This window comes from Rhinolophus hipposideros (assembly GCF_964194185.1).
Source record: "Rhinolophus hipposideros genome assembly, chromosome: 22".
In the NCBI taxonomy this organism is placed as follows: domain Eukaryota; kingdom Metazoa; phylum Chordata; class Mammalia; order Chiroptera; family Rhinolophidae; genus Rhinolophus; species Rhinolophus hipposideros.
The window spans coordinates 36,303,033-36,329,094 of NC_138068.1; the positions used below are offsets into that span (position 1 = coordinate 36,303,033).

The 26,062-nt window shown below is 35.7% G+C and overlaps 1 protein-coding gene across 4 annotated transcripts in view; it reads left to right on the top strand.

Moving 5' to 3' along the window:
• The window catches only part of MACROD2 (mono-ADP ribosylhydrolase 2), a 2,186,605-nt gene that overhangs the window by 1,982,098 nt on the left and 178,445 nt on the right, over positions 1-26,062 (top strand). For all 4 annotated transcript variants that reach the window (XM_081033481.1, XM_081033483.1, XM_081033484.1 and 1 more), the window contains exon 10: positions 25,181-25,222. In XM_081033481.1, coding sequence (XP_080889607.1) covers positions 25,181-25,222 — 42 coding nt within the window. The remainder of the gene's footprint in view (positions 1-25,180; positions 25,223-26,062) is intronic.

The following is a 26,062-nucleotide window of genomic DNA, read 5'->3' on the forward strand; positions in this document are numbered from 1 at the left end:
TAGAAATGACACCGATGGAAAAAGAGAGAGACTTGAGAAATAAAAAAATGAAAGAACTCTGCAAAAACTTTTGGATTCCATCAGAAAGAGCAATATAAGAATAATGAGCATACCAGAAGGAGAAGAAAGGGAAAAGGGAACAGAGAGTATATTCAAACAAATAGTTAATGAGAACTTCCCAAACTTGTGGAAAGAACTGGATCCTCAAATCCAAGAAGCAAATAGAACACCTAGTTACCTCAATCCCAACAGGTCTTCTGCAAGGCACATTGTATTGAAGTTGTCAAAAATTAACGACAAAGAAAGAATCCTCAAGGCAGCTGGGGAAAAGAAGATGGTAATCTACAAAGGAAAGCCAATTAGATAATCATAAGATTTTTCAGCAGAGACTCTACAAGCCTGGAGGAAGTAGACTCAAATATTCAAACTATTGAAAGAGAGAAATTATGAGTCAAAAATAATACTCCCAGCAAAGATATCCTTTAGGTGTGAAGGAGAAATACTTTTCCAGACATACAGAAGCTGAGAGAATTGTCTAACACGTGACCTCCACTACAAGAAATACTGAAGGAGGCTATTCAACCTGAAACAAAACAGCAAATATATATATATATATATATATATATATATATATATATATATATATATATATATATATATATTAGTTGTATTACAAACAGACAAATAGAAGCAGGAAATGGCATCCCCTACACCAAATAAGACAGTATAAACTTAAACATAACATACCAGGTAAAGAAGGGAAAATAAAAAATAAAAACACTTAAAAAAGAGAAAAAAGAGACAACTTGCTACTGCAGTGAAGAAATCACCTCACAGCATAAATAGGGATAATTTTTGACAACCAAAACATAAAAGGGGAGAGAGAAAAGGTCTGAACTGGCACAAGGGAATGGAGAAAGTAAGCATGCTGAAGAAAATGGAATACTCTAAATATGAAACTTTCTTTTACATAAACTTAATGGAAACCACTCAAAAAAACAAAATCCAGAACTGAAATATATAACATTAAAAAAAAAAAAGAAAGAAACAGAGGGAAAAATCATAGAATACCACTCCAATGAAATAATAGACAGCAATCAAAAGGCAAAGAAATAATGGAAACACAGTCCTACCGGAAAACCACAATAGAATGATAGAAGATACTCATACATCAATAATCCCTAAATGTAAATGGACTGAACTCACCAATAAAAAGACACAGAGTAGCAGATTGGATCAAAAAACTAAACCCAACCATATGCTGTCTCCAAGAGACACATCTCAGCTACAAGGACAAATGCAGACTCAGAGTGAAAGGGTGGAAACTGACACTCCAAGCAGATGGTATCCAGAGGAAATCAGATGTAACCATACAGATATCAGATGAAACAGACTTCAGAATAAAATGGTAACAAGAGACAAAGATGGACATTTCATAATGATAAAGAGGACTATACAACAAGAAGACATAACAGTCATGAATATTTAGGCCCCCAATCATGGAACATCAAACTATCCAAATATTAACAGAACTAAAGGGAGAAATTTACCAAAACACAATTATAGTAGGGGACTTAAATATATCATTGACAGCTGTGGATAGATCATCCAAACAGAAAATAAGCAAAGAAATATCAACCCTAAATGACACATTAGATGAAATGGACATAATTGACATTTATAGAGCACTTCATCCTAGAACAACAGACTATATATTCTTTTCTAGTGCACATTGAACAGTCTCAAGGATAGACCATATATTGGGGCATAAAACTAGCCTCAGCAAATTTAAGAAGATTGAAATCATCCCAAGCATATTCTCTGATTACAAGGCTTTGAAATTGGATATCAACTGCAAAAAGAAAGCAGAAAAAACCACAAACATGTAGAGATTAAACAACATACTTTTAAAGAACGACTGGGTCAAAGAAGAAATAAGAGGAAAGATCAAAAGATACGTAGAAACAGTTGAGAATGAGGTACATCCTATTAAAATATTTTGGGATGCAGTGAAAGCAGATTTAAGAGGAAAATTTATATCATTACAGGCCTATCTCAAGAAACATGAAAAATCCTCGATAAATAACATTGTACTACATCTTAAGGAACTAGAAAAAGAAGAGCAAATGATAACCCAAAGTCAGCAAAAGGAAGGCAATAATAAAAATCAGAGCAGAACTAAATGAAATAGAGAACAAAAAGACAGAAGAAGAAATTAATGCAACAAAGATCTGGTTCTTTGAAAAGATTAATAAAATTGACAAATCCTTGGCTAGACTCACTAAGATAAAAAGAGAAAAGACACAAATACACAAAATCAGAAATGAAAGCGGGGAAGTTATCACGGATGCCACAGAAATACAAAGAATCATTTAAGAATACTCTGAAGGACTATATGCCACCAAATTCAATAACCTAGAAGAAATGGACATGTTCTTAGAAATATATAGCCTTCCTAGGCTGAATCACGAAGAACTGGAAAATCTAAATAGACTGATCACCAGTAAGGAAAATGAATCAGTCATCCAAAACCTTCCAAAAGCAAAAGTCTGTGACCAGATGGTTTCACTGGTGAATTCTACCAAACATTCAGAGGATTTAATACCTGTCCTACTCAAACTCTTCCAAAACATTGAAGAAGAGACAATACTCCCTAGCTCATTTTATGAGGCCAGCATTGCCCTGATACCAAAACCTGGTAAGGATAATACAAAAAAAGAAAATTACAGACCAATATCTCTGATGAATACAGATGCAAAAATTTTAAACAAAAATATAGCAAATGGAATGCAGCAATGCATTAAAAAGACTATACATCATGGCCAAGTGGGGTTCATTCAAGGGGCACAGGGATGGTTCAACATATGCAATTTGATCAATGTGATACACCACATAAACAAAATAAAGGACAAAAATCCTGTGATTATATCAATAAATCAAAAAAAGCATTTGACAATATGCAACATCCATTTATGATTAAAACACTTAATAAAATGGATATAGAAGGAAAATACCTTAACATAATAAATGCCATAGATGAAAAACCCTCAGCTAATATCATAATTAATGGTGAAAAACTGAAGTCCTTTGCTCTACATTCAGGAACATAACAGGGCTGACCCCTTTCCGCTCCGATTTTCAACATAGTATTTATTGGAAGTCCTAGCCAGAGCAATCAGGCAAGAGAAAGGAATAAAATGCATACAGACAGGGAATGAAGGAGTTAAATTGTCACTTTTTGCAGATGATATGATGCTGTACAGAGAAAACCCTAAAGACCTAAAGACTCCACCAAAAAGCTATTAGAAACAATAAACAAATATGATAAATTTCCTACTACTAAATCAATGTACAAAAATCCATTGCATTCCTATATACTAACAATGAAACCTCAGAAAATTACATAAAAAATAATTCATTTTGCAATTGTAAAAAAAAGAATAAAATACCTAGGAATAAACTTAACCAAAGATGTGAAAAACCTATACACTTAAACCTATAAGACATTTTTAAAAGAAATTTAAAAAGACACAAAGAAATGAAGACATTCCATGTTCATGGGTTGAAAGAATCAACACAGTTAAAATGGCCATATTACCCAAAGCAAAATACAGATTTAATACAATCCTCTTCAAAATTGCTATGGCATTTTTAAAAGAAATACAACAAAAATATCATCAGATTTGTATGGAACCACCAAAGACCCGGAATAGCCAAAGCAATCCTAACAAGGAAGAACAAAGCTGGCAGTATCACACTCCCTGACTTCAGCTTGTACTACAGAGCAACAATAATTGAAACAGTATGGTACTGACAGAAAAACAGACACACAGACCAATGGAATAGAATCAAGAACCCAGAAATAAGCCCACATAAATATGGGCAGATAATTTTAGACAAAGAAGCCACAAACATACAATGGAAAAAAGACAGCGTCTTCAATAAATGGTGCTGGGTGAAGCGGAAAACCACATGCAAAAGAATGAAATTAGACTGCTGTCACTGTGTACCAAAATTAATTCAAAATGGATCAAGGACCTAAACATAAGACCTAAAAAATAAACTGCATGGAAGAAAACATAAGTGCTAAACTTATGGACCTAGGGTTCAAAGAGCATTTTATGAATTTGACTCCAAAGGCAAGGGAAGTAAAAGCTAAAATAAATGAATGGGACTATACCAAACTAAAACGCTTCTGCACAGCAAAAGAAACCATCGAAAAAATAAAGCAAAACCAACCAAATGGGAGAAGATTTTTGCAAACAACACCTCTGACAAGGGACTATTATCCAAAATATATAGGGAACATATACAACTCAACAACAAAAAACAGCAATCCATTTAAAAAATGGGCAGAGGACCTGAATAGACAATTCTCCAAAGAGGACATACAAATGGTCAATAGATATATGAAAAATTGCTCAACATCAAGAATCATCAGAGAAAATCAAATAAAAACCACAATGAGTTATCACCTCACATCAGTTAGAATGGCTATCATCAACAAGACAAATAGTAACAAGTTTTGGCGAGGCTATGGAGAAAAAGGAACCCTCATATACTGTTGCTGGGAATGCAGATTGGTGCAGCCGCTATGGAAGGCAGTGTGGAGATTCCTCAAAAATTTAAAGATAGAATTAGCATATGAGCCAGCAATCCATCTCTTAGGTATCTACCCAAAAATCTAACAACATTTATCTATAAAGATATATGTGCTCTGATGTTCATTGAAGGTTTATTAACGGTGGCCAAGACATGAAAACGAAGTGTCCTTCAACAGACGATTGGATAAAGAAGTTGTGGTATATATACACAATGGAGTACTATTCTGTCATAAGAAAAGATGAAATAGTGCCATTTATGACAACATGGATGGATCTTGAGATTATAATGCTAAGCGAAATAAGTCAGACAGAAAAAGTAAAGAACCATATGATTTCACTGATATGTTGTATATAAAACTGAAAACAACAGGACAAACAGATGACAAAACAAAAACTCATAGACACAGACAATAGTTTAGTGGTTACCAGTTGGTAAGGGGGGCAAGGAGGGTGGTAGAAGAGGGTAAAAGGATTCAAATATATGGTGATGGAAAGAGAACTGACTCTTGGTGATGAACTCACAATGTGATGTATAGATGATGTATTACAGAATTGTGTACCTGAAATGTATGTAACTTGGCTAAAAATTGTCACCCCAATAAACATTAATTTAAAAAAAATGAGTTTGGGAAATGGTATGTGCATAAAAAAATAAGTGTATAACAAGTATTAAATTGTAGTAGATAAATTATTACATATAGGAATTATAAATGCCTATATTTATTTGTACATAACACAAAGGCATTTGCATGAAAAATCAAAGCTTAGTCAAGTTTGAGAATTATACCTTGGCAACCTGTTAAATATTTAAATATATCTCGATGACTGGCTAAGTTGCATATATTTTATTCAAATATTGACAGGTATATTATTAATTTAATTTATTTTATTATGTAGTCATATTTAGGTTTATGCTTTTTACTTTTTAGATATAAATCACCATAGAGAATATCCCCAATTTTTATTTTGATTAGGCTTGTCACATCTTTTAACACGTCTATTATTTTCTAAACAACAAAAAATCAAGAATCTCCTCAATCAAGTTCCAGTTATTTCACCTATTAATAATCTTCTAAACATGCATTAAATATCATTGATATAAATGTATTTTATTTACTTTCCTAACCCTGTGTTTCTGTCATTTAATTCTGTCTGTCTAAATTATACACATTCTTACAAGGCAGCTTCAGGTGGATTTTTATATTATGCTTTCTTTTTTGACCTCTTTGTCTTGTCTCACCAAAACAAGGTGATTTTATGGATGACAGAGATTATTTATAATATTCCATGGCACTTCCATCACCTGGAAAATTTCTAAATATGTGATAGGTAGTTAATATAATAAACACAAAACTACCTTGAGCTTAACCTGAAACACTGTTTAACTTGTCTCATGGAAAATGCAAATTTTTTCCCAGAAATTATAAATATTGTTATATAGTATAGCTAGATGCAGGTATAGCACTTCTTTTCATAATTTTTTCACCTTCCATAGCAAAGAAAGAATATTTATTCAAAAAGATTTTAATTATATCCCCTGACAAATGGTCATACTACGTCTGACAATTAAGTTCATGGACTTGCAACCATGCACTTACATTTGCAGCACTGTACAAACAGCTCGATAAGGTTTCGTAACCTTGGTATATCAATGTCTCACAGTGTGTCACGTCCGTGTCAACGTGTGATGGTATCCTTCTGAATGGTGTTCATTATTGTTGTTACGTGTTTTTGTGTGCTGTCGTGAGAATGTCTGAGCTTGAATTAGAACAATGAACAAACATTTAATTTCTTGTTAAACTTAGCGAGAGTGGAAGTGAAATCAGAGATGTGTTAGTTAAAATTTATGGGGATAATGCCATGAAGAAAACTGCAGTGTACAAATGGATTAAATGTTTTTTCCGAGGGGAGAGAACACATCACTAGTGAAGAGAGGTCAGGGCTGCCAGTAATGAACAGAACTGATGGAAACATTGCAAAAATTTATTGAGCTGTGCATCAAGATCATCGGCTGACTGTGAGAAGCATAGCAGACAAAGTAAACATCAATAAAGAAACAGTTCATTGCAGCTTTATTTACGGTGGCCAAGACATGGAAACAACCAGAATGCCCTTCAATAGATGAATGGATAAAGAAGATGTGGTATATATATAAATCATGGAATACCATTCGGCGGTAAGAAAAGTTGAAATAGTACAATTTGCAACAACATGGATTGATCTTGAGATTATTATGCTAAGCAAAATAAGTCAGACAGAAAAAGTAGAGAACCATATGATTTCACTGACATGTGGTATATAAAACTGAAAATAACAAAAGAACAAGACAAACAAATGAAGAAACAAAAACTCATAGCGATAGACAATAGTTTACTGGTTACCAAAGAGTAAGTCAGGGAGAGGGTTCTAGAAGAGGGTAAATGTGGTCAAATATACGATGATGGAAGGAGAACTGACTCTGGGTGGTGAACATATAATGTGAGGTATAGATGATGTATTACATAATTGTACACTTGAAATCTATTTAACTTTACTAAGAATTGTCACCCCAATAAACTTTAAATTAAAAAAAGAAAAGAAAATCTTAACTGAAAATCTTGGAATGAGAAAATTGTGTGCAAAAATGGTCCTAAAGGAGCTCACCGATGTACAAACGGAAAGAAGAGTTGAAGTTTTCCAGTAACTTTTGGAGAGGCAAGCTGATATTTTGGGCCATGTTATCACTGGTGATGAAACATGGGTGTACCATACAACTCTGAAACAAAGCATCCAAGTTCACAATGGAAGTCAGCCAATTCTCCACTACCAAAAAAATTCCATAACTCTAAATCATTGTTGCTAACCTTTTTTGATATCAAAATAATGTTGCTAAAGTTTTTTGATATCAGAAGGAATTTGTACCAATTGGACAAACAGTTAACCAAGTTTACTATTTAGAAGTGCTAAAAAGACTGCGTGAAAAAGTTAGACCACCTGAACTTTTCGCCAACAATTCATGACTCTTGCATCATGACAATGCACCAGCTCACATGGCACTGTCTGTGAGGGAGTTTTTAGCCAGGAAACAAATAACTGTATTGGAATATCCTCTCTACTCACCTGATCTGGCTCCCCAAAACTTCTTTTTTTACCTGAAGATAAAGGGAATATTGAAAGGAAGACATTTTGATGACATTCAGGACATCAAGGGTAATATGATGTCAGCTATGATGGCAATTCCAGAAAAAGAGTTCCAAAATTCCTTTGAAGGGTGGACTAGGCACTGGCATTGGTGCATAGCTTCCCAAGGAGGGTACTTCAAATGTTACCATAGTGATATTCAGCAATGAGGTAGTTAGCACTTTTTCTAGGATGAATTTGCGAACTTATTGGTCAGACCTCATATTTTAAAAAAATTTTACCTGGATCTACTCTTTAAAAGTTAGCAAGAGAAAGTAGTCACATTACCTCTTCTTCATCCCCCCTTCTCAATGATTCTGCAAGTTTCTCTCATCCACAATCATTCATTATCTTTCTGCCCATCAAAAAACAAATAATTTATTATATGCCTACTGTGTGCCCAAGGCTTTCATCACTGCTGCATTTAAGGTATATTTCTTACAATATAGCTGAGAGACAAGTATTACGTAGATCAGTTGGAAGACAGTATTCGCAAATGATCAAGTATAGCACTGGTACGGTCATAGTACCCAGGAATTCAGTCAAATGTGTATGAGGATCAGGGCAGTTGGAGTACATTTCATGAACAATGTTGCACTGGCAGTAATCTTTAAAGGATGAGCAAGAGCAGAGAAATGATGCCAAGTGTTATGTAGGTGACATACAGGACGAAGGACAGTTCAGATGGAAGGATTTGTGAAATAAGTGTGCTTATATCCAATTGGTGAATCTCTAACTGAGAAGTGTTGACACTCATTACCACGTAAGTAGCAGTTGGTGCTAAGAGTAAGTCTTTGACTGGAATGGTAAAATGACAGATCCTATATTTAACAAGGATTAATTCAGCCCAACAATAACCCTGCGGCATAGGTTCATCATCCACTTTTATTGGGATAAATATGAACAGAGGCTGAAGAAAGCTCAATAAATTGCCCAAAGTCACACATTTGGGTATTTTTGACCCAAAGCTTTTCTACTATGTAATGCTTCTTCCTATAACAATCCTGAAATTATGGACAATTGTTTGAAGCTAGACTTTCTGAAAAACAAACAAACAAACAAACAAACAAACAAACAAACAAACAAAAAACATCCAGCCATATATTGTCTATTTGCAGTAATAGTTAGTGCTGGAGCTTCTGAAAAGAGATTGTGCCTTGTGCCTTCAACCATATGGCATAGCCTCATGTCCTCTTTATTTTCTCTCTTACTTGCTCCTGAATTATAAGTTTTCCAAGAACGATAATGAAGCACAGTGTGCAGTGATCCGCCAAGGTTTTTTTTCCTCTTGTCATGTCCGCACAATGATAAGAAGACAAAGTTTGAAGATAGTATTGGTGACAAGGATGGTTAAGATGTGACAAAGGTAACCAACGACTCATGAAGAGCTCAATACATAGTCAAAACATCTGTGTGTAGGGAGAAAACCACTGGGTTTGTCATCACAAGAAATAGTTTCTATTCCTGTTACAACCAACTTAGAACTGTGTGACTTTGCACAAAATGCTTAACCTTTCTATGCCTTAGTTTTGTCACATACCAACATAGTAATTGGCCAATTCCAAATAGAATGAATAACAATGTAAATAAATATTCACAAGCATTATAAATTTTAAAATATCCATGTTTATTTCTTATGCAATATAAAAGGAGGTATTTCCCGGGTTCGACCTACAAGTCACCCATGGAAGGAGGGCCCTAAGATTCAGGAATACTGACCACAGGGCTGGTGGAGCTACTCTCAGCGTGCATTTGTGCAGGAAAGGACAGAAACTGCATGGTCTCTCTGAAAACTGTCATCCAGACCCCTCAGCCCCTCGCATTTAAATCTACACTCCCAAATTCACTCTGGGCACCAGGTGACCAGCGCTGCCTGCGCAATAGGCAGGGAACTCTTTGGCACAGCAGAGGACAACCTGGAGATTACCTGGTGGGCTTAAGCCAAGACTGGTTCTGCTTTCTGTTTTGCTTTGCTTGGTACTTCCTTTTTTTTTTTTTTTTTTTTTTTTTTTTCTGCTTGTAGTGATTTGCTTTGTTCTGTCATTATTGCTTTGATATCTTTGCCTATGTTGAGGGGGGATTGTCGGTTGTATTTTATTTGTGAATGTACTTGATTTGTTTTCTTTGTTGTTGTTGTTGTTGTACTTGGTAACTTGATTTGTGCTGAAACTGCCCTACCAGGGCCCAGATTAAGAGGCACAAGATTCAACATTTTCCAGAAGCCAACTCTGGACCAAACCAGAGTACTACCGAGTTTGACCTACAAGTCACACACCCAGAGGGAATTCTCTGAAGGCACAAGAGCCCATAGAGGCCAAACCTCATTTAAGTGGCCAACGCTCACCCAGCAGAACACCCTGTGGTGAGCAGAGCCAAGTTTCACAACTAGACGGCCTAGGAGTTAAGCCCACCTACTCACAAGCAAAAAGCAATCAAAGTTCTTCTTGAACAGGACGATATACTAAACACACGAGCCTCCTGTGGAGCACATGCAGAGAAGAACGAAGTAGTCCAAGTCAAATATAAAAGACACATACTACATAAGATAACCCAGCAAGAACTAAGAGCTCTAGGGGATCTTCCTAATACATCAAAGCAAACACAGAGAGTCAGTCAGAATGGGGAGACAAAGAAACATGTCCCAAATAAAAGAACAGAAGAAACCTCCACAACTGGAACCAAATGAAGCAGAGGTAACCAACATGTCAGAGACAGAGTTCAGAACACTGGTGATAAGAATGTTTAAGGAGCTTAGAGAAGACATAAAGAAGGATATAGAAATCATAAAGAACAACCAGTTAGAGCTAAAAAAGGATGTAGAAATCTTAACGAACAACCAGCTAGAACTAAAAAACACAATTACCGAAATTAAGAACTCACTTGAAGGAATGACCAGCAGGTTAGATGAAGCAGAGGATCGAATCAGCGACTTAGAAGACAAGTTAGCAGAGATCACTCAAACTGAACAACAGAAAGAAAAAAGAATAAAAAACAATGAAGATGGGTTAAGAGACCTCTGGGATAACATCAAGCGCAACAACATGCGCATCATAGGAATACCAGAAGGCGAAGAGAAGAAGCAAGGGATTGAGAACATATTTGAGGTAATAATGTCAGAAAACTTCCCTAACCTGATGAAGGAAACCAACATACAAGCCCAGGAAGTGCAGAGAGTTCCAACCAGGATAAACCCAAACAGGCCCACACCAAGACACATTATAGTTAAAATGGCAAAGCTTAAAGACAAAGAGAGAATCTTGAAAGCAGCAAGAGAAAGGCAGAAGGTTACATACAAGGGAACTCCCATAAGACTATCAAATGACTTTTCTACAGAAACATTGAAGGCAAGGAGGGAGTGGCAGGAGATACTCAAAGTGATGGAACACAAAGGCCTACAACCTAGATTGCTTTATCCAGCAAGGCTATCATTTAAAGTTGATGGAGAGATAAAGAGCTTCCCAGAAAAGAACAAACTGAAAGAATTTATGACAACCAAGCCAGCATTGCAAGAAATACTAAAAGGACTTCTGTAAATAGAAGAAAGATGAAAACAATTTACTACAAATCTAAAAATGGCAATAACTATGTACCTATCAATAATCACTTTAAATGTAAATGGATTAAACGCTCCAATCAAGAGACATAGGGTGGCTGAGTGGATAAGGAAACAAGACCCTTGTATATGCTGTATACAAGAGACTCATTTCAGATCAAAAGACACACACAGGCTGAAAGTGAAGGGTTGGAGTAACATATTTCATGCAAATGGAAGCAAAAAAAAAGCTGGAGTTGCAATACTTATATCTGACAAAATAGACTTTAAAATGAAAAAAATATTAAAAGACAAAGATGGGCACTATATAATAATAAAGGGATCAATCCGACAAGAGGACATAACCCTAGTAAACATCTATGCACCTAACATAGGAGCACCTAAATATATAAAACAGGTACTGATGGACATAAAGACAGAGATCAACAGCAACACTATCATAGTAGGGGACTTCAACACACCTCTGACAACAAGGGACAGGTCCTCCAGACAGAAAATCAATATGGAAACAACAGCCTTAAATGATACTTTGGAGCAGTTGGACTTAATTGATATTTTCAGAGCATTTCACCCCAATGCTGCAGAATACACGTTCTTCTCAAGTGCTCATGGAACATTTTCTAAAATAGATCATATGTTAGGACACAAGACAAGCCTCAATAAATTTAAGAAAATTGAAATCATACCAATTGTCTTCTCTGACCACAGTGCTATGAAATTAGAAATGAACTACAGGGGAAAAAAACCAGGAAGATACACCAATTCATGGAGGCTGAATAACATGTTGCTAAATAATGAATGGGTCAAGCAGCAGATCAAAGAAGAAATCAAAAGATATCTTGAGACAAATGAGAATGAGAACACGACGACCCAAAATCTATGGGATGCTGCGAAAGCAGTCCTAAGAGGGAAGTTCATAGCACTGCAGGCCTACCTAAAGAAACAAGAAACATCACTAATTGACAGTTTATCTTCACACTTAAGGGATCTGGAAAAAGAACAGCAAAATAAACCCAAAGGGAGCACAAGGAAGGAGATAATAAGGATCAGAGCAGAAATAAATGAAATAGAAACCAGAAAAACAATACAAAAGATCAATGAATCCAAGAGTTGGTTCTTAGAGAAGATAAACAAAATTGACAAACCTTTAGCCAGACTCATTAAAAAAAGGAGAGAGAGGACCCAAATTAATAAAATCAGAAATGAAAGAGGAGAAGTGACAACAGACACCACAGAAATACAAAAAATTGTAAGAAATTACTATGAGCAACTATATGCCAACAAATTTGACAACCTTGAAGAAATGGACAATTTTCTAGAGGCGCACAACCTTCCAAAGCTAACTCAAGAAGAAACAGAAAGCCTGAACAGTCTGATTACCACCAGGGAAATTGAATCAGTAATCAATAATCTCCCAACAAACAAAAGCCCTGGACCAGATGGCTTTACAGGTGAATTTTTCAAAACGTTCAAAAAAGAATTATCACCTATTCTCCTCAAGCTCTTCCAAAAAATCCAGAAGGAAGGAAGACTCCCAAACACTTTTTACGAAGCCACTATCACCCTGATCCCAAAAGCAGACAAAGACACCACAAAGAAAGAAAACTACAGGCCGATATCTCTAATGAACATAGATGCAAAAATTCTCAACAAATTATTAGCAAACAGAATTCAGCAATACATTAAAAAGATCATACACCATGATCAAGTGGGATTCATCCCTGGTATGCAGGGGTGGTTCAACATCCGCAAATCAATTAATGTGATACACCACATTAACAAAATGAAAAATAAAAATCACATGATCATATCAATAGATGCAGAAAAAGCATTTGATAAAATACAGCAACCTTTTATGATAAAAACCCTTAAGAAAGTGGGAATAGAGGGATCATATCTTAACATAATAAAGGCCATATATGACAAACCCACAGCTAACATCATACTCAATGGGGAAAAGCTAAAACCATTCCCCCTAAGATCAGGAACAAGACAAGGTTGCCCACTTTCTCCACTTCTATTCAACATAGTGCTGGAAGTTCTAGCCACAGCAATCAGACAAGAGAAAGAAATAAAAGGCATCCAAATTGGTAAGGAGGAAGTAAAATTATCATTATATGCAGATGATATGATACTATATATAGAGAACCCTAAAGACTCCACCAAGAAACTATTAGAACTGATAGATGAATTTAGTAAAGTAGCAGGATATAAAATTAATATTCGGAAATCAGTTGCATTTGTATATACCAATGATAAAATAGCAGAAGGAGAAATTAAAAAAACAATTCCATTTACAATTGCTCCAAAGACTATAAAATATCTGGGAATAAATCTAACCAAAGATGTAAAGGATCTGTACTCAGAAAATTATACAACACTGAAGAAAGAAATGAAAGAAGACATAAATAGATGGAAACACATTCCATGTTCATGGATAGGAAGAATTAATATAATTAAAATGTCCATACTGCCTAAGGCAATATACATATTCAACGCAATTCCTATCAAACTACCAACGACGTTTTTCACAGAAATAGAACATATAATCCTAAAATTTATATGGGACCATAAAAGACCCCGGATAGCCTCAGCAATCTTGAGAAATAAGAACAAAGTGGGAGGTATAACGATACCTGATTTCAAACTATACTACAAGGCTACAGTAATCAAAACAACATGGTACTGGCATAAAAATAGATACATAGATCAATGGAACAGAATAGAGAGTCCAGACATAAATCCATGCCTATATGCCCATCTAATCTACGACAATGGAAGCAAGAATGTACGATGGGGTAAAGATAGTCTGTTCAATAAGTGGTGTTGGGAAACCTGGACGGACACATGCAAGAAAATGAAGCTGGACCACCTCCTTACACCATATACAAAAACAAATTCAAAATGGCTTAAAGACTTAAATGTAAGATCTGAAACCATAAAATATCTAGAAGAAAATATAGGAAGAAACTTCATGGACATTACCCGGAGTAAGATTTTCACTGATATATCCCCTCGCGCGAGCGAAGTAAGAGAAAAAATAAACATGTGGGATTACATCAAACTAAAAAGTTTTTTCACAGCAAAGGAAACCATCAATAAAACAAAAAGGGATCCTACTGTATGGGAAAAGATATTTGCCAATGATATATCTGATAAGGGATTAATATCACAAATCTATAAAAAACTTACTCAACTCAACTCCAAAAAAACAAACAACCCAATTAAAAAATGGGCAGAGGACTTGGGGAGACATTTCTCTAAGAAGGACATACAGAAGGCAAGAAGACATATGAAGAAATGCTCAACCTCACTAACCATCAGAGAAATGCAAATAAAAACCACAATGAGATACCACCTCACTCCAGTCAAAATGGCTATTATCAATAAATCAACAAACAACAAATGCTGGCGCGGATGTGGAGAAAAGGGAACGCTAGTGCACTGTTGGTGGGACTGCAGATTAGTGCAGCCACTATGGAAAACAGTATGGAGGTATCTCAGGAATCTGAAAATGGAACTACCCTATGATCCAGTAATTCCACTCCTAGGCATCTACCCGGAGAAATCCAAAACTCCAATTCAAAAATCTGTATGCACTCCTATGTTTATTGCAGCACTTTACACAATAGCCAAGATATGGAAACAACCAAAATGCCCATCGGTAGATGACTGGATTAAGAAGCTGTGGTACATTTATACAATGGAGTATTACGCAGCCATAAAGAAGAAAGAAATCTTATCATTTGCAGCAACATGGATGGATCTAGAGAACATTATGTTAAGTGAAATAAGTCAGAAAGAGAAAGACAAGTACCATATGATCTCACTTATATATGGAATCTAAAGAAAAGACTATGTGAATGAACTAATCAGAGTCAGTTTTGGGGACGCAGAGAAAAAACCGAGAGTGGTTAGATGGGTGTGTGGGAGGGGGTTGGGGATAAGGGAAAAGGTGAAGGGATTTGGAAGCAGCTGGTAACCACAAGATGGCCTCAGGGTTTTTCTTTTGAAAATTAATTTGGGGAAGGTATTCTATAATGTTGTAAAGATTTTGTTGGGTATCCGATGGACATGCGTCCTATCTGGGAGACCACCTCAGGGATACTGTGGATACCTGATCATGGCATTGTACATCAGAAGCTAAACATTAATGAATGCCAACTATAATTTTATATATATAATGTGATGGTTCAGTGTGGGGTCGGAGGGATGGTGGATGGGGGGAGGGGGGTTCGCAGTGTGGGGGATGTAGATGATGAACGTCTGGATATTGCCTTGTTTTGTACACCTGAAACTAATAAATAAATTAATTATAAAAAAAATAAAAAAAATAAAAAACTAAAAAAAAAAAAAAATAAAAAAAATAAAAAAAAATAAAAGGAGGTATTTCAATTATTGTGACAATATAGATACATACATACACACACACACACACACACACACACACACACACACACACACATATATATATATATATATATATATATATATATATATAAATTCTTATTACAAAAGTAGTACACATTTGTAATAAAATCAGATAATCAAAAAGAAGTAAATGCAAACCATCTCCTGTCCTACAGTCCAGAGATAAATTAGATTTTGTTGTCTATCCTTCAAGTCTTTTGAAATGTAAAACGAAAAAAAAAACTAACAAAAAAACAAATACATTCTTATAACTTGCTGTGTGTTACCTATCACAAATCATAAACATTTTTTCCCTATTATTATAAATTATTTCATAACATAATTTTAATAGACCCAGTGTTCATCCAAAATCATACTTTGAATTGTGGAATTATTATTTTAAATTATTCTCTATCCATTTATAAATAACACTTATATAGATTGATAAATAGATAAATACTGGCACACATCTACATTTTTTAGCATATTTTTCTAAAAATGGAATTGCTTTTTCAAAATGTATGCAAAACCAAGATGCTTTTGATAATAATTGTTGCATTGGCCATTGTTTGCAGCACTATGAGTGAATGTCATGTACTTAATAACTGAGAGATCACCATTCACGAGTCAAAAATATGAACACCAACATTTGCATTAAGGACCTGAGTATTTTAGTCCATTCTGGGAGCTACACAGAATACCATAAACAACAGAAATTTATTTCTCATTGTTCTGGAAAGATGAAAGTCAGAGTGCCAGCACGATCAGGTTCTCATGAAGACCCACTTCTGATTTGCAGTCATTTTCTCATTTTATATCTTTCAATGGTAGACAGAGAGAGTTCCCTGGGGTCCTTTTATAAGGACACTAATCCCATTCATGAGAGCTACACCCTCATGACCTATTTACCTCCCAAAGGCTCTACCTCCTAATACCACCACACTGGGGGTTAGGGTTTCAACATATGAAGCATTCAGTTCATTGCACAGGGTTTATGGTCCTATGAGCAGTATATGAGAGTTTGCTTTTCCCCATTTTTCTTAATGGGGTACATTCCCATGTTATCACTTTCATACATGAAGATAAGTAATGGATAATAAAGTGTATTTTATTACTTGTATGACTTGTCCTGTTTTTCAGTTATTCATTTATTATATCTCTAAAAGTCTCATTTGAAATTTTTAATCATATCCTTTATTGACATTTTATTGACTATTTCATCTATTTCTTATTGATTTGTAAAAACTCTTTGTATGTTAAAGTTATTAACCCTTTCAAATATATGTTGCAGATAGTTTCCCAGTTTGTAATTTATCTGAATGATATTATTTTTTTATAACCAAAACAGTGAGGGATGGTAGAAATAAAGATGATGAAAAAAATGTAGGAAAAATGTAGAAAAATAAAGAATGGAAGGAAGAAGGTGGGTAGGAAGGAAAGGGAGATGGAAGAAAGAAAAGAATGAAGGTAAAAAATAAAAAAATAAATAAAGCAAAGAAGAAAACCTTTTTATAAGAGTTGAAAACTAAAAACTCAAAAAGGCCATGATTTTAAGCCTATGTACTTCATCCCACTTTATTTCTAAATGGAATTCTCCTTAGTTCTACTCCTCAGATACTTTTTATGCAAAGTAATATCCTTCCTGCTTACATGATATGGTGAGAGGAAAAATGCCTTCCCCCCAAAGATGCCTTATTTTGTGAATATGTTAGGTTACATTGCAAAGGGAAAATAAGATTGCAGATGGAATTAAGTTTGTTGATTGACTGACCTAAAGATAGGGATGTTATCCTGAATAATCTGGATGCGCCCAATGTCACCACAAGGGCCTTTAAAAATTGGAAGAGGGAAGCCGAATAAGAGAGTCAGAGGAGACATGACTATGGAAGAATGTTCAGAGATGCAATATTGCTGGCTTTGAAGATGGGAAATGTGGCCACAAGCTAAGGGTGGACCCAAGTAGCTAGAAAGGCAAGGAAACAAGATTCTCCCCTGGAGCCTTGAGACAGAAATGCAGCACTGTCAACATCTTGATTTTAGCTCAGTTAGATCCATGCTATACTTCTGACCTACAGAACTGTAAGATAATGAATTTGTGTGTTTTAAGCCACTAAGTGTATGGAAATTTGTTACAGCAGCACCAATAAACTAATTCACCAATTGTCTTTAAATAAGCTTAAGAAATGCAAGATAAACTGCTTATCAAGTCTGAATTGTGCTTTTTTCCCCCCCAAATGGCACATTCGGTGTATAGAAAAAGCTATAGAGTGAAAGAATTTAGAAATTTTTAATTTAATTATGAATACTTATGAGGACTTGGCACATTTGTGCACATTTGTACATTTTTAATATGTGGCTCACATTGATGTTTAGAACTACATAATACATGCTCTCTGTAATGTGACGTACATGAGTTGGTTGCCTTTTTAGGAAATGGGTGCTAACCATTTCTACTTGATGGTGCTGAAAAGCTACAAATACTTTATGCCTTCAATGAAAATCTAGCAATTCATTGCTGTAACCAAGCAACCTGAATGCAGGACGAAGCAGCAGGTATAGGGAGAAAGCAATATGTCCCTTCAAAAGGGGAGGAATGTGCATAGCATGTAGCAAATGCTGATAAACAGCAGAACAGATAAAGACCTGGGGACAGGAGCCTTAACTAAGCAGATTTTGACCTCATTAGGAAGTTCTGGTAAAACAAAGACAAAAACACTGCTTGAGAAGGGAAGGTGTTCTAGACATCTTAACAGAGACCCTGCAAGGTGCTTTTGAAAGATGCTTTAAGTATCCTGGGTGCACTGGTTTCTGTTCTGTAGTTGAAAACACTTGAGGCACTTGAAAGGAAAAATAAATGCTTTTGAGGAACACTATGTGAATTAAATTACGTACAGAAGTAAGGATAAAGATAAAAATAAACAATAAACAAAAATCCTCCAATCTGTATTGCACTTAATGGCCTAAATTCTATTCAGCCACATGCTTTTGAAGAATTATTTCTCTCTCACTTGCTATTCACTCCATAGTCACATCAATCATTTGATTATCTCTACCCTGCTACCTCAACGGTCCTTCTTGAGCTTATCAGGACCTCTTTGATGGGTGGAGCCAGTGCATATTTGATCACATGACTTCATATGACCCTTTGCAGCCTATAACTTTCTTGACTGGGCAACCTTTATCCTGTTGACCACTCTGTTTTCCACTTCTCTTCCTGCCAGCCCTTTCTAGTATATTTACCTGCACATAGGTCATCTCCAGCTCAGAGTTCCTCAGGCAGCTCCAAAACAACACATCTAAAACTGAACTCAAAATCTCCCCTACCCCATCCTCCTCCTCCTGAATCCCATATCTCAGTAATTGGTACGAGCATGTGCACAATTGGCCAAGCCAGAAACAGCAGAACCATGAAGTTTTCTAAATAGTGCCTTTTTTTGACTGATCAAGTTATAAGTTAACAAGATTTGAGTGCTCCTTTTGGCCAAGGACCATTTAGGGGGTGGGGCTTTTTTTTTTTTTTTTAATTTCTCCTAGCCTTATCAGTTACCTTGCAGAAAGCAGATTTAGCAATTTGTTAGACTCAGGGGGAAGAGATTTTTAACCTAATGGCAGGAGACCTACTCTGTGAGTACTTTCCCTTTATCAATCATTTTTTGCTTGGGATTCTGGCTTTGTCAAGTTCACAAACATCCATGAGGATACCAATATCTTCCCTACTTCATGGAAATCCTAAAAAGCTTGGAGCACTTTATTTTTGCTAATAATATTTTCTTTCTCTGCAAATGAAAATTTCTCCCAGAAGCCCTTGATAATTATTTTAAAAAATTAAGAGATACTGAACAAGCCTGTAGAATGAAATTAAGCTATAAGAGAGGGGATTTGGAAGCCACAAGATCACTGTAATTGTTCTACATGGCAGACCTGCCTATAGGAAGTCAGACAATTAAGTTCATGAACTCATCCTAGAAAAATTGCTAACTACCTCAGTGCTAAATATCACTATTGTCACCTTCCAAGTGGGAAGCTATGCACCGATGCCAGTGCCTAGTTCACCCTTCAAAGCAATTTTGGAACTCTTTCTGGAATGGCCATCAGAGCTGTTGTCGTATTACCCTTGATGTTCTGAATGTCATCAAAATGTCTTCTTTCAATACTTCCTTTATCTTTAGGTAAAGAAAGAAGTCATTGGGGGCCAGATCAGGTGAGTAGGGAGAGTGTTCCACTACAGTTATTTGTTTACTGACTAAAAACTCCCTCACAGATAGTGTCGTGTGAGCTGGTGCATTGCTGTGATGCAAGAGCCATGAATTGTTGATGAAAAGTTCAGGTTATTTTCATCTAACTTTTTCACGCAGCCTTTCAGCACTTCCAAATAGTAAACTTGGTTAACTGTTTGTCCAGTTGGTACAAATTCATAATGAATAATCCCTCTGATATCAAAAGTTTAGCAATATCATTGCAACAAGTTCGCAAACTTAATTGTCAGACCTCGTATGTGTGCAAGTCCCCCAAATTCTGACGAGGAAATTGTAAAATATATTTCCTGTGCTCATCCTTTTATTTTCTTGGGAGTGGAGAGGCTGCCTTAATAGCCCATGAGGGTAACTTTCTCCTTCATAAAGTGCTCCTTTTTTCCTGCAAACCACAGGCCTCTTGGAAGCTACTCTCTATCCATGAATATGTCCCGTAGCTAATCTAAGGGTCCTGGCCATGGACCTTGATAACTGTGCCATCTAATTGCATGGTTTCAAGCACAGAGGAAAATATATATTATCTTATGAAGAGAATAACTGTTGTTTAGTCCCAGAAATCACTTGATGTGGACACCCGCTCACAAGCATTGGTGTTGGTTAGACATCACAAATTAGCTCAGCTTGGATATCCAAAAAGCAGGATATTTATTGTTTCTGGAAGATTCTAATCAAGCACACAAATATCAGTACATTTTTAGACCAGTGTTTCTCAGACTTAAGTTTGCATGAGAATCACCTGGAAGACTTGTTAAATCAGAGTGCTGCGCCCCTCCCTCAGAGCTTTCCTTTCCATTCAATAGTTCTTTGATGAAACTGAGAATTTGATTTTCTAAAAAGTTATCAGATGATAATGATGCTGCTGGTCCAGAGAACTCATTTTAGCCTAAAATTCTGGGGGGGGGGGGAGTTGTTTGTTTCTTTATATTCTTTTTGCTTTCCCCAAAAGACTATTAATTATGGAAACTTCAAGTAAAGGAGTAAGAGAAATTCCAAGTCATTGCAAAACCCAGGGTATATTTTGTTTTTTCAAAATGTGGGACTGTTTGTTATTAGGAAATGAGATGCTACTCCCAAGGCAGTTATCTTTAAGAAAATAATCTTTCATATTAACTCTGTATCCCATAAAAGAAGGTGAAGTAGATATTACAGACTTCAAAGCAGGTTAGATACTTCCTTATGAAGGGGTTTCTGAAGTGTATAAAACCAGCTGTTAACTGAAAAGTGGGTATTCATGGGAAACTAGTTGGTTTTCACACTCGTTTTTTATCAAAATAAGAACTTCAGTTATATTTGTACTTTTTGTGTAGAACCCAATAGGGTAATCTGACAGAGAGAGATTCTGTGAATAAAAGAGCATCTATTATGAAATTAACATCAAAGAGGTCCCTTAAGATGAAATAGAGCCTTAGCCTCTGGGTGGTCTCTGCCTAGGAAGGGAAGGGGATTTTCTGGAATGGGATTTCTAAACATACAGAACAATATCATCTGATGGATTGCTCTCTATTTTAAAATGTTATCTGTATTATTTTGTCTAAGAAACTTTCATTTCATTTTTGTCTTCTAACAAAGAAGTATGATGCTTGAAGAACTGTTACAAAAAATAAAGTGCAGTGGCACTGTGCCCACACTCATTCAGTCTCCTAATTGCTCCAAATTTTGAATGGCATGACTCCCTGTCTCCATTGGCTATCATCTTTTACATATTGTCTTTTTGGTTTCTGGTTTTGTTAGAAATAAAAATTCTTGTTAGAAATATATTTCATAAATATGGCTCAAGTGAACACATTATATAAAATAATGTTGAACTAAAGTAGATTTCATTAATAAGTAACAGCACATTAGGTGCTTTACAGACCAGAAATACTCTGTGCTTGATTTTAATACAAATAATACCAAAATATTAAGGCATGTGTTTTGTAGATTTTCATAAGAGAAGAAAATTTCTCTTATGAAAAATGTTATTGATCAAAACATGGTGTATCATCCCTCTGCTTAAAGTTTAATTTTCAGGATAAAGTTTAAATGTTTCAACCTGGTGTATTAATCAGGATTCTACAGAGAAATACAACCAATAGTATGTATATGTATACAGAGGGTGCCAAAAAATGTATACACATTTTAAAAAGGTGTGTACACCTTTTTATAAGGTGTATTCCCCTTTTTAAAAAGGGGAAACTGTATTAAAATTGTAATACTCAATATATACCGATAACAAAAGATGAATACAAGTCACGTTTGACCTTTGCAATTACAAGACGTGCTCAAAGTGGTTACCATCAGCATCTCGTCAATTCTGATTGTGGCAAACTACTGCTTGAGCAATATTGACCAAAGTGTCCACTTGTATACATTTTTTTGGCACTCCCAGTATACACTTTATTTTACTATAATATGAGACCAGGTCTTATATAGTACAATATAGTATAATATAATATAATTAATATAATATAATATAATATAATATAATATAATATAATATAATATAATAAACACCAGGTCTTATATTAATTTTTGCTCCAAAAGATGCTTTAGAGCTCATGGTCCAGCTAGGTCTTCTTTTTGGGAAAACAGGGTATATATTATACCAGTATATATACTAGTATATATGTTACATATATACTAAAATATTTATTATAAATAATTGGCTATACAATTATGAAAGCTGACAAGACCCAAAATCTGCAGTTGGCAATCTGGAGACTTAGGAGATCTAATAATATAATTTCAGTAGAAATTTGAAGGTCTAAGAATCAGGAGAGCCAACCAACAGTGTAGTTTCAGTCCAAATACCTGCAGGCTTAAGACCCATGAAGAGCCAGTGTTAGTTCCTCCTAGAATTTCGCTCTTCCCTCATTCATAGCTAGTTTTATTTCCTTAAAAGCATCTTGACTACTCATTTCCATGTGTTTTCACAGCCACTTTTCACTCTGTTTGAGTGCAGTTTCCCTTGTCTGAGTTTGAGTTCCCCAGAAGCAGACCTGAAACAAAAATTCAAGTGGAAGTCATTTATTTGGGAGATGATCACAGGAAACATCAGGGGAGTGAGGAAGTGAGACAGGGAAGTGAAGGTAAGCAGTAAGGTTAAATTATAAGCCCATTACCACTGGACAACTGGGGTTCATTTTCATAGTTGGGAAGGGGAGACTCTGGGAGACAGTGTAGAACATGCTTCTGAATTAGCCCACCTGAGAAGCAAGGGAGCTGGAGTACTTATATGTAAATCCGGTCAGTCATTTATGAAAGGATGCACTCTGAGTGGGGGTGATAAATTATCTGATATTTCTTGAGTAGGCTCAAGCAACCCAGAGAAAACCCTCAGGTAAAGAAATCCAGGGACTGGTGGCTGGGTATCAGGCTGGCAAACACCGAAGTGTCAAGAAGCAAAGAAGTGTAGGCAGGGCACCAACATCTGCTGGGCATCTACTGCAGCCTTTCTTCTTCCTTAGCTAATTCTCACCCCTTAGGATTCAGCTTAAGCCTCACCTCCTCTAGAAAACCTTCACAGACCTTTTCTCTTACTTAGCTGCCTTTATCTGTTTCCCGACAGAACCTTTGCTTATCTACATCGGAGAATCTGTTACTTCCTATTCTGATTGTTGTTTTCCTTTTCCATATCACCCATTTCTTTGCGAGCTATTTGAACAAGCAATTGTCAACCTTTATCTTCAGGACCTTGCATAGTTCCGGCAAAGACGTGAGTGTATCAAAGACAGATATGCTAATAAGTAGTAGACTGTGGGATTTGATGGTAATAATAGCTAATATTCAGCATTTAATGCTGTTTCAGTAGCTGTCCTAGTGCTTTATGTGGCATTATCTCATCTAATCCTTACAACTCTATATAGGAGGCAGTATTATTATCCCACTTTATAGCTGATGAACCTAAAACTAAGAAGATTAGGTAACTTCTCCAAGATCACGTGCTTAATAAATGGGTAAAAGAGCCAGTATTAACACCTAAACCCAAAGGTCCTTAAAGTTCATACTCAGATAACAGTAAAAATAAGGTACAAAAAAGAGAACATGATTTATTCTTCAAACTTGTGTTGAACAGATGTTATGGAGCTTCAACTTAGCCTTAAAGGATGGGTGTGAATAGAGATGGAAAACGTCATTGCTTCCAAGACTGAAGCAGGTAGAGGAGGCTAAAGGAGCCCTTGAGAAAATAGAGAAGAGTGTTGTCACACATGCAGGTGGTAGCATGAGTGGAACAGGGTTGGTGAAACTGAGAAAAGTGTAGTTGGAAACAGATATGTTGGCCTTGAGTATGACCCAAAAGAGTGTAGAATTTTCTCATTAGTCAGAGCAGAGTCACTGATGGGTTGTGAAACAGATCAACGCTATATTTTAAGATTGATCTGGTAGCTACATAAAAAAGGAATTGGAGTCAGGAGTGGGAAGAAGAGGGGACCAGTTAGGAAACCACAATATAGGTAAGGCAAATAGCACTGGTAGTCTGAATTTGGGTTGCAATATGAGAGCAGAGAAGAAGAAACATGGAGATGGACAGGATTTGGCACTGCCTGGATATGAGGAATATTTAAGGAGAAGAGATGACATGTCAAAAGTTCAAAAAAGCAAATATCATCCATAGTGCAGAGAAAGCACATGTCTTTGTCCAGTTAAAGCAGTTGCACTAGGAGATGAGATGAGGGGAGTTAAATGGGAATAGTGCAACTGGTGGGGACACTTTAAAGCACGTTGTTAAAGGTTTGGACTTGAATGTGTAGCAAACTAGCATTTTTCATGGTGCAGTGCAGGGATTGGTTATTGTGTTAATCTACAACCAAATATTGATGCCCTTGTTTCTCAGGTACTTGAGTTAAGCATACATATCTTTAATAAAAATAGAAAATATGACATTCAAATTTTTATTTTTATTTTTTTTTAGGAATTGAAATGACATATGTGTCTATGCCTAACTTTCATAACAAAAATTATGCATATATAGCTTGTTATAAATGTATAATATTTGTAAAGGAAATATAAACCCTCGATGTTAAATTGTGCTCTAATGTATATACTTTCTTCCTAATTTAGCATGATAATATAAGACAGTAAAAATGCATGCCATGATTTATCACTCTTTTTTCTTACTAAATTTTATTTTTTCTTTGATTTTTTTATTAGTCAAATTGGAGAATTCATGTGTTTCTAGCTTCCATATGAATTTTTGTTGGTTGTTTTCTATTTTTTAATAGATGATAATGAAGAAGAAGATGTTGACATGAAAGAAGATGCAGGTATTAAATTTATAATTTTGTCCTTAAAGGAAGGGCAAGGATCCTTTTTGTTGCTTATGCACACTTCATATTTTAAAGAAAAGACAAAATAAGGTTAATAAAATAGAAATGTATACCCAAGTCATAAAATAAAGAAGTAGTTGTGCTAACTCTTATGGCTAATACGGTTAGTGCATTTAAACATTAAACTTGACTTTGAGCTTATTGACAGCTAAGGTAAAAATGAAATATGATGTTGTAGCTAGTAGAATTGTGTAACAAATCACCCCCAAAACTTAGTGGCTAAAACACCCACTTCTTATGATCATATATTCAGTGAGTCAAGAATTCAGACAAAATACAGCAAAAGTGATTTGATCACCCTGTTCCACAAGGCCTGAGGCCTAAGCAGGAAGACTAAACATCTAGGGACTGGAATCATTTGAAGATTTGCCCACTCACATGTTTGGCTGGTGATTAAAACTGGTTATCAACTGAAACCTTAGCTCGGGCAGTCCTTAGTTGGGGCAGTGTTCTGAATCACCTACGCATGACCTGTTTATGTGACGTGAACTTCCTCACAGCATGGCGTCCAGGTTCCAAAGTGGTTTCTCTAGAGAGAGTGAGTGAGCCAGAGGGAGCTGAACCCTTTATGTGATTAGCATCACTTTTACCCAACTCTTTTCTTTGGAACAGTCAATCAAGCCCACCCAGACTTGGGGAAGAGAAAATAGACTCAATCTCCTGATGGGGAGCAGTGAGGGTCTGCAAAGTATGTAGGACTTGAAATGTTACTGTGACTATTTTTGAAAAATACACTTTGTACATGTGATATATTGCTCACACTATCAGAAATTAAGA